At 42.1% G+C, this 10,427-nt stretch overlaps 1 protein-coding gene across 3 annotated transcripts; it reads left to right on the plus strand.

Annotated features, from left to right (window-relative positions):
• The first annotated feature begins 1,537 nt into the window (after window positions 1-1,537).
• casd1 (CAS1 domain containing 1) lies at window positions 1,538-10,160 on the plus strand. Of its 3 annotated transcripts, XM_041053944.1 has the most exons (19): window positions 1,831-1,968; window positions 3,170-3,266; window positions 3,377-3,438; window positions 3,568-3,688; window positions 4,097-4,141; window positions 4,233-4,295; window positions 4,441-4,485; window positions 4,601-4,724; window positions 4,961-5,175; window positions 5,315-5,734; window positions 5,987-6,076; window positions 6,195-6,314; window positions 6,478-6,634; window positions 6,809-6,888; window positions 7,270-7,371; window positions 7,526-7,666; window positions 8,079-8,156; window positions 8,669-8,761; window positions 9,056-10,160. In XM_041053944.1, the coding sequence occupies exons 2-19, from the start codon at window positions 3,186-3,188 to the stop codon at window positions 9,323-9,325; spliced, it is 2,307 nt and encodes a 768-aa protein (XP_040909878.1). In that variant the 5' UTR covers window positions 1,831-1,968; window positions 3,170-3,185; the 3' UTR covers window positions 9,326-10,160. The 3 variants fall into 3 exon arrangements, with proteins under 3 accessions (XP_040909877.1, XP_040909879.1, XP_040909878.1); XM_041053943.1 differs by lacking the exon at window positions 3,377-3,438 and having other exon boundaries at window positions 1,538-1,968; XM_041053945.1 differs by lacking the exon at window positions 3,377-3,438 and having other exon boundaries at window positions 1,538-1,968; window positions 9,831-10,160.
• Window positions 10,161-10,427: the final 267 nt, after the last annotated feature.

A 10,427-nucleotide genomic window follows, 5' to 3' on the forward strand; every position in this document is an offset into this window, starting at 1 on the left:
CCCTTTATCTTGCTTTTCAACGGTACATCCAATTTTAATGTACAGTAAATTTCTGTTTACACTGTCCATGCCAATGTGTGATTACTAAAGTGCATTGTTTCTTGTAAATATGCATCCTCTCATGTTGCTTTTTCTTGCATAATACAGCTTTTGCATCCAAATAAATTTCTGTGATTTGGATCAAGGCTTGAATTGCGGTGATGCATGCACACGGATATTAGCCAGATTCAGTGTGGGAACATGGCAGAAATTATTTGTTTTGTTATTTTGTCAGACACTGAGAGTCATTTTGAGTACAGTGTGTTGAGTGAACTGGGATATGCAGAATTTGTTCAAATTTAAATTTAATTATACCTCCACATATAGACACGGTTCTTCTCAAGGAGAATTTAAGGCATCAGCACCTAAAGGTTCACCTGCAGCACGTTCAGCAACCACTAGAGGGAAGTGTGGCATGTTTTTATTCGCGTCCCTGCTTTGTGTACAATACATTTAGACTTACATCCAGCCATTTGACACACAGTGGTTTTTTGGGGGAAGTTAGGGTTCTAGGTCCCTGGGGCAGATCTTCCTGGCTGGTAATTCAGCCTTTTCCAAAAGTTCATAAGTATAAAGTAGATTAAATTAGCTCTGTACTACTACTACTACTAACTACAACATTAAAAGTCAGCTTACATGATTTGCTGAAATCAGCAATAATAATCATCCACTAATAGTATGCATAGTAGGTACTTTTACTTTTTATACTTCAGTTGCATTTTAGTCATGAAAGTAATGTTTTGAATACAGAGTTTTTAATTCTAACATGGTATTTTTACCCTGTGGTATTTCCAAATTAAGGGTCTGAGAACTCCCTTGACTCCACTCCTGACTTACTCCAAACCTACTTATTTATGACAGCTCCTACTGATGGTGAGCAGGTTACATATATGTCAAAGGTTACACAACTAAGAGTTCAAAACAAAGTACGAGCAACTCATGCATTAACATAATTCAGCACATTAAGTTAGATGAACTTTATCGACCTCTGTTGGTAGACATTAGGAACTGCACCTACTACATACTGACAGCTTCAATGCCTAGGTACAGTTCTCAGATGAATTAAAAACAAATGACTGAATTGAAAAATGTATAAACTACTCTAAACTTGTTGGATATGTCAGCCATCAGGATACATAACAGAGACTAGTGCATGTAACTGACATGATCTTGAAGACAGAAGTGGAATAAAGTTTGAATAATGTGTAATAATAAAGCCTTATACAATTATTGTAGTTGTCAGAAAATATTCTAATGAGAAAAGTCAGACTTTTTAGAATTTTTAATGGATACTAATTATATGAAGACTGGATGGCAAGCCACACCTAACATTCACCTTAAAAGACTAGAAACACCACATTCCCTCTGTGTTTTGTTTTTTATTGGTGCATGCATTTCTCCTAAAACTTATCTTCACATCAGTGACAGCTGTACATGACACAGCTGTGGTTATAAAAAAGGATACCCAGGTACCCAGTCACACTTGCTTGCAGTGAGTTTTTGGATGCGTACTCTTTTTGATTTCAAATATTTGTTCGGAGGCACTGACCTTAGTACTCTGACAGACTATTCTAAACACACCGTGGTCTGCCCCAACCATCTGGTGGATTCATTTAAACGTGAGACCCCCCTTTGAGTCTTATTTAGATTTGCACCTGCTTTGAGCAGCGGCGATGGAGGAGAAGGAGGCGGTGTCACTTGGGGCAGACGGGGACGGGGCAGGTGGTGCACCGGGAGGAGCGCCGCCGCCGCCGCCGCTAGACTGCACAGCTGCTTGTTGTCATGGAGGAGCAAAGATGGCGGTCCTGGCCTATAGCCTGGGCAAACGCGAAATAAATCAACATTTTACCATTAAAAATGCCAAATTAATATCGCTAGTAGTCGTCATTTTACTCCTCGTGTTTCACACAGCTTCGCGGTATTATGGAGGTAAGTGGTCTCCCGTTCAGTAAACTTAATATCGATGCAGCCAGTGAAACACTTGACACAAGCTATTGCTAACGTTAGCCAGCTAGCTATTCTGCAGTACTACTCTCTGCGGGTCGGTTCAGTGCAGTTTGTCTGCTGCCTTTAATAGGTGACACACACACAGGCTGAAAGCTTTATATGAAGCAGGTAGATGTTTGAATGGACTAAATTTACTAACAGTCGCAGCATGGCGTTTAATCGGCTTTGCCCCACTGGCTAGCCGAATCAAGCTAACGCTGAATTAACTGTGTTTACATGCTCATGTCAGTACACGCTTGGTTACTGCTGCTGGGGAAGCCGTGTGTACGGCGATGTTGCAAACAATTGACATGTCAAGGTTTTTCGTAATAGCGAGCAAATGTCATTTATATCGGCAGTGCTGGCTGGTCTGTTAGCTTAACAAATAAATGCTAGACGACACATTAAGCTTGTCCGAAATGTGGTGTGGTGCTGCTAACAACTAACGTTAACAAACTGTAGTTTTAGTGGTTTTGAACACTATTGTAGTAGCATGCTTTCTGTGTCTGGTCTTTCACAAGTTTGCATTGGCTTGTTGGGCAAAGATAAGTGTACTGGACTGGGCATTTATTTTCAGGTAAAAAAAAAATGAAGAAGAAGAAGAAGGGGGGCTGGATCTCATTTTGCGCACCCCAAACACTGACAGCGATGGCACAACGCCCAGAGCTATAGATTATAAGAAATATTAGCATGGCATACATCCACCTCGCAGCTGGGTTGCATAGAGTGGACTTTGTTCATGAAAAGGGGATAGGAACCAGAGACCTCTGTGTACACACTGGGAGCAGCTGCTTTGGCTGGGCGATGACACCAAAATGCCCACGTCTCTCGCCAGCCTGCCGATCCTTCATGTTCGCCCGTTTCTATGGATTGATTCAGTTGTAGATGGCTCTATTCATTTTCCACACAAATGAATAGCTGGAGAGATTTATGGTTGAGCTAAATTGCTGATGACTCCATTTTGTACTATGGCCCCTAGCAGAGCCATGTATTGTATTCTAGTCCTTTGACAGCACTGAATGAAAAGCCAGGGTACTATTGAGACAGCAAGTTTCGGTCATAGTTACAGAGAAACTGTGGCCGAAAGCGAGATTAGTGTTTTTTGTTTGGTCTTACTGGTAGGTTCTCTGTGTCTTGCCTACAGGCGGAGACTCATGTGAATGGCTGCTGTCCAGAGGACGTTACTTGGGGGAGAACGTATGGCAGCCTTATGGCTGTATGATGCACAAATACAAAACCATGTGAGTCACACGAACTGTGCAAGGTTACTTCATTATGTCAGAGACAAAGATCCAAGTGTGTTGCAGTGATGGATGTGGTGTGTGTTTCTGTGTGTGTATCTGTCTGTTAGAGTGGATGGGTAATTCATGAGCCAGATAACCGTTTGAGAGGATATTATCACATGGACAGACAGTGCGTAATAAGATACACTTTTAATAAAGCTGTGGATTGCAATGCACCTCCCTGCACATGAATGATGGCCATCTACAGTTGTTAGGATGCACGGTTCTCAGATTCCTCACCATCACTTTTGTGTTACAGTGAAGCCAAAACCTGCCTTTCTGAAAAGCGGGTGGCCTTTGTTGGTGATTCACGAATCAGGCAGCTATTTTACTCCTTCGTCAAAATTATTGACCCGGAGAGAAGAGAAAATGGAAACAAGGTAATTACAAGAAACGGCACTGTGTGAACCCAGGGTTTGTGTCAGGAGATTTTTCAGTAGAGCTTTGAGACAAAATGTGGTGAAGGTGCACAGCATACAAATATATGGATCTTCATATCTAAAGCACAACATGTTGCCAAAAAAACAAGGTGTAGGCACTATAAAACATTCCTGTATTAACTCTCTGCTCGTGTACTGAGCTGTCTATAATCTAATAGGATCTGATCAAAATGAGAAGACCAGGGATGATAAAAGAACTATCTCTACTTTTGGACTTAATGTATCCCATACTATGTAGACAGCAACAGCAGTCGTAGCTATTTTGGTCTGATCTGTGGCTGTAAAAAAAGAGGAACACTATCTGTCTGACAGACTTTCTCTCTCTCTGTCCCCATGTAATGTCTGAAGCACGAGGACATTTCCTTTGAAGAAGAGAGTTCCTCTGTGAATGTGGTGAGCTTATTTTGGATAAGCATTTATCTCCTGTTGTCAGTCTGTAACAACTTACTCTGATAAAAGTTACAAATGTCCTCTTTGTGTTTAGGACTTTCTGTGGTATCCAGAGGCAAATAATTCAATGAAGGAGCGCTTGATAACATGGACTCACGTGAGTGTAGATGTTAAGGGCTGTTTAACAATTAACAAATGGGGGGCATTGTTAATCAAAGAAGGCTTGTAGACAAATAGAAATTGTCACAGTGGTTTGGACATGGATTTGCTGATCTAACTGCAGCTTCTCTCTTGCTATGCAGGAAGCTTCAGCAAAGCCAGATGTTGTCATCCTTGGAGCTGCCACAGTAAGCTGTACAAATAAGAGCTTTAGCGATGCTCACACATTGCATGATAGACAAAAACAAGGTGTCGGCTGAGTTGTGTCAGTCTTAATTTCATCCATTTATCTGCTTACCGCAGTGGTCCATCAAGTTGCACAGCGGCAGCAGCGAGACCCTGCAGCAGTACAAGGCCAACCTGACAGCCATTGCTGTGCATCTAGAGAGGCTGGCTGAACGTGGAGAGGTCTACTGGGTGCTGCAAGGTAAGCTCAGCTCAGCTCCCAGTAGAAGTCCCTAGATGAGCTTTTAAAGCAGTTCTGCCTTTTCCCTTCACTGCTGTGATTAATCTCTCAAATGATTGCTTGCCTCATGTCAAATGGGATTACCATTAGTACGACTTGATGGTTCAAAGCATTGATTCTGAAGTGTTTGCACATTCCATGTCACTTCATATCATCAAATACAGCAAATTAGCTTCATGTTTGCCTGCACCCTGCAGACCCAGTAAATGAGGAGGCGCTGAGTGAGAACAGGAAGATGATCACCAACCAACAGCTGGAGCTGTACAATGAAGCAGCGGCAGACGTGCTCAACAGCAGCAAGCGCAGCGGCAGGTCCCGCGTCAAGCTGCTGGCCGCGTCCCGTCAGGCAGCGCTGGAAACTATCACCCAGTCAGACGACGGCTTGCACCTGCCTGAGAGCACCAGGAATGTGGTAGGCAGGATTCCTGTTCATTTAAGACCATTTGCTTGCAGTGATACAGCTCTATTCAGTATGGCAGCATGGATGTTTGATTTTTAACTTTGAATATTACTCACATCCTTGTCACCATCCTGTGTAATTCTCCTGTCAGGGGGCCATGGTCCTCATGAACTCTGTGTGCAACAAGCTACTGAGGCCCATAGACGGCTCCTGCTGCCAAACACTACCACCCCCCAACTTCCTCCAGAAACTGTCAGCGTGTTTCTTCCTGGGCTCGGCCCTGGTCTTCCTGGTGCTCCACATCCTTGGCAACAACCGCCACCGCCGACCTGTGCCGCCCGACGTGGAGAGCCTAGAGGAGAAGAAGCCAGCGACTGCAGCTGTCCCCTTGGGTCCAAAAGCGCCCTTCCAGGCTCTTTGCAGGATGGGCATCATCATGGCCTATTTTTACCTCTGTGACAGAGCAGATGTGTTCATGAAAGAGCAGAAGTTCTACACACACTCCACATTCTTCATCCCTCTCATTTACATATTTGTCTTGGGAGTGTTTTACAGTGAGAACAGCAAGGAGGTAAGAGCTGTTCAGAGCAGCTGTTATTTTGAGGTCTTATTTAAAGATAGAACTAAGTCCAGTACGTTCTCACTTGGTGTTAAAAAGATTTTTTTTTTCTTTTTTTTACTGACATTGTTATAGAGTCTTATTTCCATACAAGCTCAGAGTTCAACAAACATTTGAGCTGCATGCAAAAAAAAAAAAAACATAAGATCAGAAGAAGTTCATGAATTTTTATCTGATTCATAATTTCACTTCTGTTCGGCACAGACCAAATTACTCAACCGAGAGCAAACAGATGAGTGGAAAGGCTGGATGCAGCTTGTCATCCTCATCTATCACATATCTGGTGCCAGCGCTGTGAGTTCTAAATATGTCTTCTTCACATACTTTTGTGAGTAACCTGCTCTGAGTGGGTGTATGTCGATATTTGATATAAAAGCATAAGTGTTTCTTTTTTTTTTTTTCTGTCTTACAGTTCATTCCAGTGTACATGCATGTGCGGGTGCTGGTGGCAGCATACCTGTTTCAGACCGGCTATGGACACTTTTCCTTTTTCTGGCTCAAAGGAGACTTTGGACTATATAGAGTATGCCAGGTAGGATTATAGTCAGTTACACTTTAACCGGGATCTTATAACGTCTCATTATGGTTCATATATTTTTGGACTTTGGCATGAAATAACGCCATATTATTGATAATTAATACAGATACTTGGGTGTTTTACTCTCAGTGTGATGCTATCGTTTTTACCACACCAGGTCCTTTTCCGTCTAAACTTCCTGGTCTTGGTGCTGTGTGTGGTAATGGACAGACCCTATCAGTTCTATTACTTTGTCCCGTTGGTCACCTTCTGGTTTGTCATCATCTACGCTACGCTGGCCATGTGGCCTCAGATTCTTCAGAAGAAGGCCAACAGTAGGTGTTGGGGAACTGAAGCAAGTTTAAGACACTGTTCTGTGTTTGTTTGTTTCACTCACTTGCATCATGCATTGTGCAGTTCTACACAGTTCATGTAATACTTGTCATAAATGTCGGCAGCAGGTTGGATTTAGAGAAACAGTTTGACTAGTGGTTGTTTTCTCTGAACAGGCAGTAGCATATGGCACTTTGGGGTCCTGGCGAAGTTACTGGGCCTCCTGCTGTTCATATGGTGCTTTGCCTTTTCACAGGTGGGTAAATTTTAATATATTTACCAGTAAAGTCTGTAACTTCTCTTTAGTTCTGAGTTTGTGAAATTAAATTACACTGCATTTTATTATTATTTCATGTGAACAATTTCATGTGAGAGGTTTAAATGGTACCATGTCAATATAAATTCTTTTCACACATTCAATTGCATTTGGTTTTTTTTCTGTAGCCAAAGTGAACAAAAATGGATGAATATGCATTAAAATTCTGAATGCGTTGTCAGTGTTGTGTAGACACAAATTGTCAGTCTCTGAAAACCAATGAACTATGCCATCGTGTTTTTTTTTTTTTTTCTCAAATCCATAGTTTGGCCCATGTTTGAAACCCCATTTAATATTCATGTTTTGGCCTTATGACTCCAGGGTTTCTTTGAGAGCATCTTCTCCATGTGGCCCATCTCCAAGCTCTTTGAGCTGAACGGAAGCATCCACGAGTGGTGGTTCAGATGGAAGCTGGACCGATTTGTGAGTCAAATGTGTTTCGCTCCAGATGCAGCCAAGTTTAGCAGCTTTGGCATTGACGCATAAAAAAATACATCAGAAGCTTTTCAAGTAGGACTTAATTTTTCAAACTTTATAAGAAAAAAAAATGTTTTAGTATGGTAATGTTCTTTTGCAGGCGGTGATACACGGCATGCTATTTGCCTTTATCTATCTGGTGCTGCAGAAGCGCCAGGTGCTGTCAGAGGGCAAAGGCGAAGCTCTGTTCTCTGCCAGGATCTCCAACGTGCTCCTCTTCCTCTCTGTCGTCTCCTTCATAGTAAGCACTTTTCATCTCGTTGTAGTTAATGAACATAATGCCCTCTTGCACAGGAGAGAATTGTGACATAATGAGCCGTGGGTACTCACATAAATGCCACACCTGGCAGCTGCCTCGACAGCCATATTTGTCTGCTCTTTATGCTCTTAAGTATGTTCTTGCTTAAGAGTTTGCACACCTATTGAGAAAGTCGTGCGGACTGTAATATGAACCCAGCATATGTCACATGTTGAATCAGGTTGCTTATATGTACCACTGAGACAGCTCTCTGTTCTTTGTTGACTCCACCAAACCAGTTGGGGATTACAGTAACCAGGGCTAATCAGACCAAGTGAACCACTTCCTGGTCTTTGTTGCAGCTGAAGATTAAAACCTGTTACCCAACCTCTCTTTTTTTCCTTCATCATTCCAGACTTATTCTATATGGGCCAGCAGCTGCAAAACCAAAACGGAGTGCAACGAGATGCATCCTTACATCTCTGTGGTCCAGGTAAATCTCCTTTCTCTTTTTTTCCCTTCTTTTTCTCATGTTCTCTGACTGTATTTAATGTTACCAGACCATGTGGCGTCAGCTTGGAATAACTGTTGATGCTATTACTTCTGCTTTTGTTAATCAGTATTGTTTTTATAGTTTTAATTCCTTTGGATTTGCCTTGGGATGTCATTATCCTGATTGCACGACAGGATAAGATATGTTTGTAATAACAAAGGAGGGCCTTCTTTAAAGGCTTAAGATAGTACAGGGATTTTATGGACTTGAAGCCCACCGGGAAACTGTTTGAAGCAGTGCAGTAGATGAGGTCACAGACAATATAGTTGAGCGTTTTTTGTTTTTTTTTTCCCAGAAACTGAGATTTTTTTTTTTCTCATTTGACTTGGTGACTGTATATCACTCTAACTTAAATGTGAACAACTTCTTGACTTCAACCCACAACTTCCTAATCTCTAAGTACACCCAGTGTGTCTTCATGCTCTGACTCTTAGAAATGTCTTTGTCCACAGATTTTGGCCTTCATTCTCATCAGGAACATTCCTGGCTACGCCCGCTCTATATATAGTTCATTCTTTGCTTGGTTTGGAAAAATCTCCTTGGAGGTAAGATGGACCTGGCAGTAAAGCTACATTAAGATAGTGAAAAAAGGTATTTATATAGCTCTTTATCAATCTGCGATTGCACATTGCTTTGCAAAGGGCACCATAAAACAAAAAGACAAATGAGTAATCAGTAAAACCTAAGTTGACACAACAGTATCAAAACGTGGAGACAGCACGAATGAAACACAAGGAATAAAAATAGTAGTACAAATAAAGAACAAAAGGCAACTGTAAATCCTTCCCAGCTCTGTATGTGATGTTGTGTTGCCACTATGCGTTGTTTGTCTCCCCCAGCTGTTCATATGCCAGTACCACATCTGGCTGGCAGCAGACACCAAGGGAATTTTGGTCCTGATTCCAGGAAACCCTTCACTCAACATCATGGTCAGCACCTTCATCTTTGTTTGTGTGGCTCATGAGATTTCCCTCATAACCAATGACCTGGCCCAGGTGGTCATCCCCAAAGACAGCGTGGCTCTGCTGAAGAGACTTGGGGCCGTGGGCCTCTTCAGTCTGGTTGTACTGCTGCTAGCCAGGGGCAGCCAGCCCACACCCGGAGCCTGATGGACACCCCTTGATTGGGAGTTGGGGAGGGGGGCCACAACAGACTTGCTAAGCCCCTGCTGAGATTGAAGTGAGGTACAGATCCAAGCCAGGAGCAGGCCCAGGGTTTGAGACCACTGGTTGCCACAGGAGACAACCTCAGTAGTGCTGAGTGATAGCGAGGAAACCATGGGAGGTCACCGCCAGCCATGTTAGAGCAGAGTCTGTACTTTTTGACTGCTGTGAAAGTCGCACACTGAAGAAAAGAAAAATGCCCAGAAAGGGGGGAACTGCCCCTTTAAGGGTGAAGTGCAAATTGCAAAAGAGAGAAAAAAAAACACAAACGCTCAACGTTTACATTATCTGGATTCAACAGAGGAGCAAATGAGAAATTTGGAGACGTGGCGTTTTATTCAAAACAGAGGTCTTTCTCATTTCAAGACCTCATGCTTGCTGTGTGAATTTTTGCAGCGTTGCTTCTATTTAGCCAAACACACTAATAAGAGGTTTATTTTGTCACATTCAGTACTTCCTGTCATTACTTCAACCCAGAGGGGATCACTAGGCACACACTCCGTCCACATGGCAGTAGCAGCTGAAGGTATTTTCACTCAGGTGAATCCATGACCCACATATTCAGATATCTACTCTTTTATGATACAATGTTCAATTGTGCTGCCTTTTACTATCAGCATTACTTTGTACAGTATTTCTGGTGACTTTAAAATGGTGTTAGATATCTAAATATGCAAAATATGGACCAACAACTGGTTTGGGTGATCAAAAAAACTGACTTAAAGACTAAAGTTTAAAGAAAAAAAAAAAAGGAAAAAAAATTCGAGTGCAATTGTTAAAATGTTGGAAAATCCCTCGACATATTTTTGCTAATGTTTTTGTGAGTAATTTTCAAAATGTTTGCCTTGTGCTGAAAGGTATCGTGGTCACCTGCTGTAGCTCTGAAATTCTGTGTGATATGTACAGTATTTAATGATTTAAATTAAGCTTATATTTTATACAGGTTTTTTTTTTTGGCTTTGTTTTATTCCGTACTTTGCGCCCATGACTGCTGTTTGTGAAGGAAGTATTACATAGCTCATTTTGTACCCATCCCAGCATCTCGTAG

This window comes from Toxotes jaculatrix, chromosome 13, assembly GCF_017976425.1.
Source record: "Toxotes jaculatrix isolate fToxJac2 chromosome 13, fToxJac2.pri, whole genome shotgun sequence".
NCBI lineage: Eukaryota > Metazoa > Chordata > Actinopteri > Toxotidae > Toxotes > Toxotes jaculatrix.

Bases quoted from the DNA above. Each gene is read 5' to 3' on its own strand.
- casd1 (XM_041053943.1), top strand. From the start codon at position 1,713: ATGGAGGAGAAGGAGGCGGTGTCACTTGGGGCAGACGGGGACGGGGCA. The intron at 5,176-5,314 runs GTAGGCAGGATT...TTCTCCTGTCAG, and splicing joins CTGAGAGCACCAGGAATGTG to GGGGCCATGGTCCTCATGAA. The intron at 6,635-6,808 runs GTAGGTGTTGGG...TTCTCTGAACAG, and splicing joins TCTTCAGAAGAAGGCCAACA to GCAGTAGCATATGGCACTTT.